At 44.1% G+C, this 6,945-nt stretch overlaps 1 protein-coding gene across 2 annotated transcripts in view; it reads right to left on the minus strand.

Annotated features, from left to right (window-relative positions):
• Nucleotides 1-900: 900 nt before the first annotated feature.
• Nucleotides 901-6,945, minus strand: part of LOC138961654 (serine/threonine-protein kinase MARK2-like) — a 70,085-nt gene continuing 64,040 nt past the window's right edge. For both annotated transcript variants that reach the window (XM_070333324.1, XM_070333325.1), the window contains exons 9-10: nt 4,748-4,976; nt 901-3,941 (exon numbers count right to left, since the gene is read on the minus strand). In XM_070333324.1, coding sequence (XP_070189425.1) covers nt 3,028-3,941; nt 4,748-4,976 — 1,143 coding nt within the window. In that variant the 3' untranslated portion in view covers nt 901-3,027. The remainder of the gene's footprint in view (nt 3,942-4,747; nt 4,977-6,945) is intronic.

Consider the following 6,945-nt stretch of genomic DNA (forward strand, 5'->3'; position numbering starts at 1 on the left):
AATGCCTTTGGCACAGTCACACAGCCAAGGCATTGCACACCCACAGCGAAGAGCACACACACACACACAAACACACACGCACCACGCACGGACACAAACACATACGCACGCAAAATGAGAACATCGTCAAAGCACACCGTGGGACAGATACACACACACACGCACGCACGCAGACGCACAAACACACGCACACACACACACACACACACGCACATACGTACATGCATACACACACATACGTACAGACAAACAAACGTAAACCGAATGAAAACAACCCTTCAACACATACACTTTGTATTTGAATTGTAACAATTTTATTTTGTAGTGAACACTTCCACTCCCAATACGAAAACATTTAGTTTCACAACACATTTACGACTCCGACTTGAGTAACATTTCATGCACTTATTATCACATATGAACTTGTTTTGACAAGGTAAAGTATCGCATATAATTATTTGAAAGACACACCAATCATATCTTGCGAACATAGCCCATGCTCATTCGTACTTCAACATATACGCATATTTCCCACAACTTGTGTGAAACAACTGTCAGGAAAAAACAATGTGTGGAGATTTAACTGCCCGCACGTGCTCACAAACATATTCAAACAAATGTTCCCTTGACTGACAGAAAAGGATAGAGAAAGTAAGGGCGGGGGGGGGGGGGGGGGGGGGGGGGAGTACATCGAACACATACGCCGACATGGACGCGTTCAAACGGCACATTCGATGATTACTTATGAGAATTCACAAAACCTAACAAAGTGAAGTGAAAGCGGCACGCTGTTGAACGCCTGCGAATATCGTACCATGGCTGAATCACATATTAACATTTGTACTACAGTTTATGTCAAAACATTAAAAAAAAATTGAAACCCATGTATTTCTTGTTATCATGTCTGGGGAGAAAAAAATAAAAAAGAAAGAAAGAAAACACGGACATGAAAATAATGTATTTCCATTTTAATTGATTAGGCTCTCAGGTCTCCAATTCCGAAGCATGGAAGGTAATCCTTTTGAAATCCGTTTGACTTCTATTTTCATTTAAAGAAACGCATCTTCTCCCTCAGAACAGCTATGCCAGTTTGTACATTCTCCCGTAGAAAACAGAAGACAACAACCTTTACATTATTGCACTGAAACGTTCTGTATTAACATTTTTACGCGCATGCGCAAACCCACATTCAACCAGGAGTCACTGCTTCACGCAACAGTCAAGCGTTCGGTCGTCGTATCAGGGTGATAACAGCTATGTCCACCAGTTCGTTGTATTGCGCCTGGTAATCAACATGGCCTTGATTCATTAATGCGGCACTTTTACCGGAGAACATTCGGTAATCATCTTAATGGAAACAAAGCAAAGGATTCGTATGTACAATAACAACTGGTTTTTAATATCACTCTTATCAACGATCACATTCATTGTCAAAATCACGATTCAAACGCCTGGAAGAGGGAAGTATTTGACTGGTTTTTGCAAACCATATTTCTCTGATTTTCATTTTTATGTGTCTATTGTTTTCTTTAGATTTTGAAATAAACTCGGAGTAGGAGCTATTTGGCCTATTTTTTTCATCTGTCTGTATGTGAATGTAATGTTTTGTGAAAATGAATTTTTGTTTAAAGTTCGAAAGGAGCTTAAAGTAGGAAGTGTGATTTTTGCCTATCTCACTTATATCAATTTACATTATTGTTTTTCAAGTAAGAAAATAATAAAACGTCACTGACGTCCAAAACTTTCCATGTTTGAAAGTAAAATATTTTTCAGTACACATCGCCCTACCACTTCAGAAGCCATTGACAATTTCCTCTTTTTTTTCAGAATCGAAAGAAAAACTTCTAAAACAAAAGAAGACAATAATAACGGCTTCTAGACCAGCACAGTCCTTCAAAGAGTGCGCGGCAACTCTCATTGGAAGATCAATAGAAAGGGGTATAACTCCATCGTGCCTTTACACAATGCGATACAGTTACCTTTCCATAATTGACGCCATCTTGGTTAAAGCAGTATTAATCCGACCAGGACACAATTACGCAGCTTCACCATGCAACGAAAGTTATCTACGTATAAACTACGTATTCCGTTTTATGACCAGAACTGGCGATATGAAAATTGGCTTTTGGCGTGGCTTCACTTTTTCTTGAAACCAATGGCCAATGACAATAGGGGTCCCCAAGAGGCTTTTTAGGTCGAACCAAATCGCATCAAGGGAGGTTGCAAGGGTTAAATAATTCTCATCGTCCTTTTTTTCGAAAAAAAGAAAAGTGATATTGTCCTTCAAAACTCCGTGGAAGAAAAGAACATTGCGATCTACACAAACAGACAGAAGCAAACACAAGCAAAACGACGGGAGAAATTGTGCAGTCACCCCGCTCCACAAGATCGCTGTCAGTGAAACATGGCGTCTGCCAAACTTGTCCACTTCGTTTCCCCTCGTGTTATTATACGTCCACAATCTTCTCTCAGAATATTCTGAGAAACCCCAAACGTGAACACAAGAGTAGTTTGGTGTCCGTATACACCAGAATACTGATCGAAAAGATGATTGAACTGTTATGAGGTGTGCCAGCGGTTGGATTGGTAGCAAACATGTGCTAGTGTCATATCACACAGCAACATATTAACAAACTGTTACGTGGCAAAGAGCAACACGTTTTACAGCTGTTGCGGGAAGCACCAGTGGTGAAAAGAGCAAACAGGTGCAAGTCACATGACACAGAACCACAGATAATTATACCGTCCAGTCTCATGCAGGAACATGTTAGTGAATCGTCAAGTGCAACAAGGAGCGACACATTACCGACACATTTCAAACAGCAACAGACATTCCTTCATTTGCCAACGAGTGCTGAAAACGTTTTTGATTTGTTTGGATGAGTACTGGAGGTTGAAATTGCAAGAAATAAGTGCAAAAAACATGCAACAAAATGCTTTCACATACCGCATAGCAACAGACAATCTTTCACGCGCGTCATAGAGCAAGAGACAATCTTTCACGCGTGTTGCAGAGCTACAAACGCGCTAACTGTTCCGTGGAGTACCAGCGGTAGAGATGGCAGGAAAGAGGTGCAAGTCACGTGTCACAGAAGAAGCCGCCGATTGGCTGACGGGCGTCTTGGCGACGCGGCAGTCCGGTGACGTGGCCAGTCTCTCCACGCTCTCTTCAACCATCTGCGCCATCATGTCATCATCCCCCTGACCGTCCGGTAGGTGCCCGTGATCCTCCTGTCTTGACCGCTTGACCAGACGTCTGCGCACCAAAAGTTGAGCCTGTGGCGAGACAGGTCTCTTGCCCTCCGTGGCGTCTTTGGGGGCGAGTCTGGAAGTGTCGGGGTGTTCCTCTGTTCTCTGCGCTGAGCGCCACTGCGCTTGGACTACCCGTTTCACCACAGGAGGCTGTCTCGAGAGATGACCCAGCCCTGAAGGCGTAGGAGGCGGAGAAGACCCGGCTAAAAGGACGGAGTTGGCCGGGTACGTTGCTCTCAGCACCCGGCTACCGTCCACCCTGGGGCTGACCCCTTTCTCCGGGTGGGGCTGGTAGCCGTGGCTACTGCCGGTTGAAAGGGGAGGCTCGTGGTGGTACTGGTGGTGTAAACCGATCACCACGGTTCCTCGCATGGCTTTTCTGAGAGGCGTGAAGGTTCTGTTCAGGGGTACCAACACCCTTCCTTTCCTGCTGCAGTCTGCGATAATGTGGGCGTGCGGGGTCGACGGAGCAGTCGCCGCTGGGGACAAGAAGGTTGCTTTGGGCGTGGAGATCTTGCCCCCTTTGTCCTGCTCGGCCTTGTGGAGCAGGTTGACCATGTTGTAGATGTGGGAAGCCTTGATGGAGGCCTTGGTTGGTGAAGAAGCAAGCTTGGGACTGCCGCCTGGGCTGTCTTGCTTCGACGAAGAGTCGCTCGTCTTTCTGTGCTGGCGGTTCTCCTTGGTCATATCTGGTGACAGAAGAAGCGAAGTTAGAATGGCAAACGAGCGTTGTAGTGAATTTTGAATCGCACTATTGTCACATTTTCTTTTTTTGGCACTTTTCTTTGGGGTAAAGCTCTTGCTTAAAATAAGGTTATACGGTTCTTTCATTGGAGATGACGTTCCACATAGAAGGAAATAAAATAAAGAAATGAAATAAAAATGAAACATAATATATTGAGGACGATAGTCGCTTGTTCATTTCAATGCTTGTCATTATTCTCTCAGGTGCCAGGAGAATGGTTCCGCGTAACGCTCAATTACTTCATTACATGTAGTTTGCATTAATCAGATCTTCTACATAGAGATACGTCAAAGCAAGGATTGTAATATGTTTTGTTTTAACTCGAGGGGTGCTATTATATTTTATTTAGGGTTTTGCACAGTCCCTTTTTAATGTAAGTTTTTTTTGAAATGTTATCGTCGTGGAAAGGGGTATTTCGGGTCTCTCCATGAGAGAAACGTAGATTTGCCGGGTAAGGGGGAGGGGGAGGGGGGGGAGGGGGTTGGGAACCCAAGAACCCCTTCCCGGCATCAGATCCAGCCGGCCTTGCAAGCTACATACTTTCTTCTTCTTCTGCGATCCCGTCACTCGCCGTGCTAGACTTTCAAGGTTGTTGATGTGATGAGGTTTTTTTAAATTTTGGTTTAAACAGTGTTTATTCAAAAATTCATAGATAATTCAACATAATGCATGTTAAGGATCAACAACAAGCTCACGCTTATACATTTTAATGTTTAACTTGAGGGAACTCCTCCCAGGGGACTAACATACCTTCTAAACTGTGTTCCATGGACGAGAGGAAAGTCTTCTCTTTGCTGGGCAGGGAGTCTTTGTCAGTGCTTGGTGTTGTGTTGGCGGTCCTGGCTTTCTCCAACGACAACCGTCTTCCGTTCATCACGTGCGTGTCATGTGACAGCCCAGCCTCCTTGTCGAAAGAGTCCCCGCGCATGCGCATCGGCCTGGCAGGTACGCTTGTGTTGGTCACTCGCGGTGTCATATCCTTTGTGAAGGAGAAGAACAACGTTTTTAATTTTGTTTGTTAAAATTCGGTTGGTGTGCGTTTAGGGGGTGTGTGGTGCTGAGTGTGTGTGTGTGTGTGTGTGTGTGTGTGTGTGTGTGTGTGTGTGTTTGTGTGTGTCAGTGTGTGTGTGCGTGTACGTTTGCGTGTGTGTGTGTGTGTGTGTGTGTACTGAGTAAGTAAGTGATTGTGTGCGTGTAAGTAATTGTGTGTGTGTGTGTGTGTGTGTGCGTGTGTGTGTGTATGTGTGTGTGTGTGTGTGTAAGTTAAAGTGTGTGTGTGCGTGCGTGCGTGCCGCAGTGTGTGTGTGTGTGTGTGTGTGTGTGTGTGTGTGTGTGTGTGTGTGTGTTGACTGTGTGTGTGTTGACTTCGATATGGAGAGAGAGGGAAGCCGGGGTGGGCGAGAGAGAGAGAGAGAGAGAGAGAGAGAGAGAGAGAGAGAGAGAGAGAGAGAGAGAGAGAGAGAGAGAGAGAGAGAGAGAGAGAGAGAGAGAGAGAGAGACACTCACACACACTCACAGACAGACCGATAGACAGACAGACAGAGACAAAGACAGACGGAGAGACGAGGGGGGGGGGGGGGGAGGTACGGATACGGAAACAGAGAGAGAGAGACAGACATAGTCTTTCAGCATGATCGTGTTAAATAACACAAATAATTCACGCTCTTTCTTATTAAGGGCTACCCAGCTCATACAAAGGGTCAAACGTCGCTTCACAAGCATCTTGGAGTTTTATTGTGCGCGCATGACGTCAAGGCAATGTGTCTGTCATAGGTTGAATTATTTACACCAAACCGAAAGTCAACCAGTCTTGCACGCAAAGCGCATTCGACATCTTGGCACGCTTTCACACGATAAGTGCAACATAGGCGCTGGTATCAATTAAAATATGTTTCTGAGCGATCGAGAAGAAGAAGAGAAGAAGAATTAAAATATGTTTAGGGGGTCTAAACAGCAAGAAAATTATAAGTACAGATGAGAACCTCTTCCGGTTGATTTTATTTTTTTAAACACACATTGCTCTGCATAATCTGCGTCGTTTTTAATGCATATTTATATTTCAAGCTAAGCCTCATTTTGAAAAATAATTTTGAGAAAGAGAACTCGTTTGAAGGAATTAGTATTTTTTGTGAATTTATGTTGTTGTGTGGACCATCGAAAGATGCTGATGAATTAAAGTAAAAAGTGTTTAAATTAAAACTAGCCCGCTGAAACGATTGTCGGATGAGTTGTGAGGACATCTTGCTGAAAGCCCTTTTGTCGTGCATGTTTCCCATTGCCACATAGCACCGCTGAAATGCTTAGATGTATACCTGCATAAAGCTGCTCCGTTGATTCTGGCACCTGTGACTGTACTCGTGCAACAGCAGAAAACAAAATAACTTTTTATCTTAATCGGCTACGGCTGTTGGGTAATTGTCCCGCCAATACTGCAGCAATGAAAGGTCAGGGTATTCATTATTCATCGGTTTTGCTTCAGGTCACCGAGTTGCACCTCCGTCAGCATATTTTGGAAACTTCAATCTACATGCACGATTTCCTCGATCTCTCCCCTTTGGAAGTGGACCTCCTCAGGGTCAGCTATTTCAAGACCATTTTGTTTTAGAATGCACTGACTTCTGCCGCTGATATAATGGGAAACTAGAATTGCATGTACCTCCGAAACCATGCTGATTGAGAAACCCTCAATAAAAAACGGTGGGAAAGTTTGCCCGGCTTTTGTCACAAACAGAAGTTGCAATCTACAATCCATGTTGAAAGTCAGCCCCTTTGGGGAAAAGATGCTTACGTCAGAAAATGGAGTTTTTCTCGTATGATGTTTGTACAGAAACCGCCATAAAAACTTTTTTTTCTCAAGAGGAAGATACCCGACCATTGTGACCACTTCGCATCAAAACTGAAACGACCAGTTTCATTTTTTTCTCTCTCTACATTGGACAACAATTTGA

This window comes from Littorina saxatilis, linkage group LG3 (assembly GCF_037325665.1).
Source record: "Littorina saxatilis isolate snail1 linkage group LG3, US_GU_Lsax_2.0, whole genome shotgun sequence".
Taxonomy (NCBI): Eukaryota; Metazoa; Mollusca; class Gastropoda; order Littorinimorpha; family Littorinidae; genus Littorina; species Littorina saxatilis.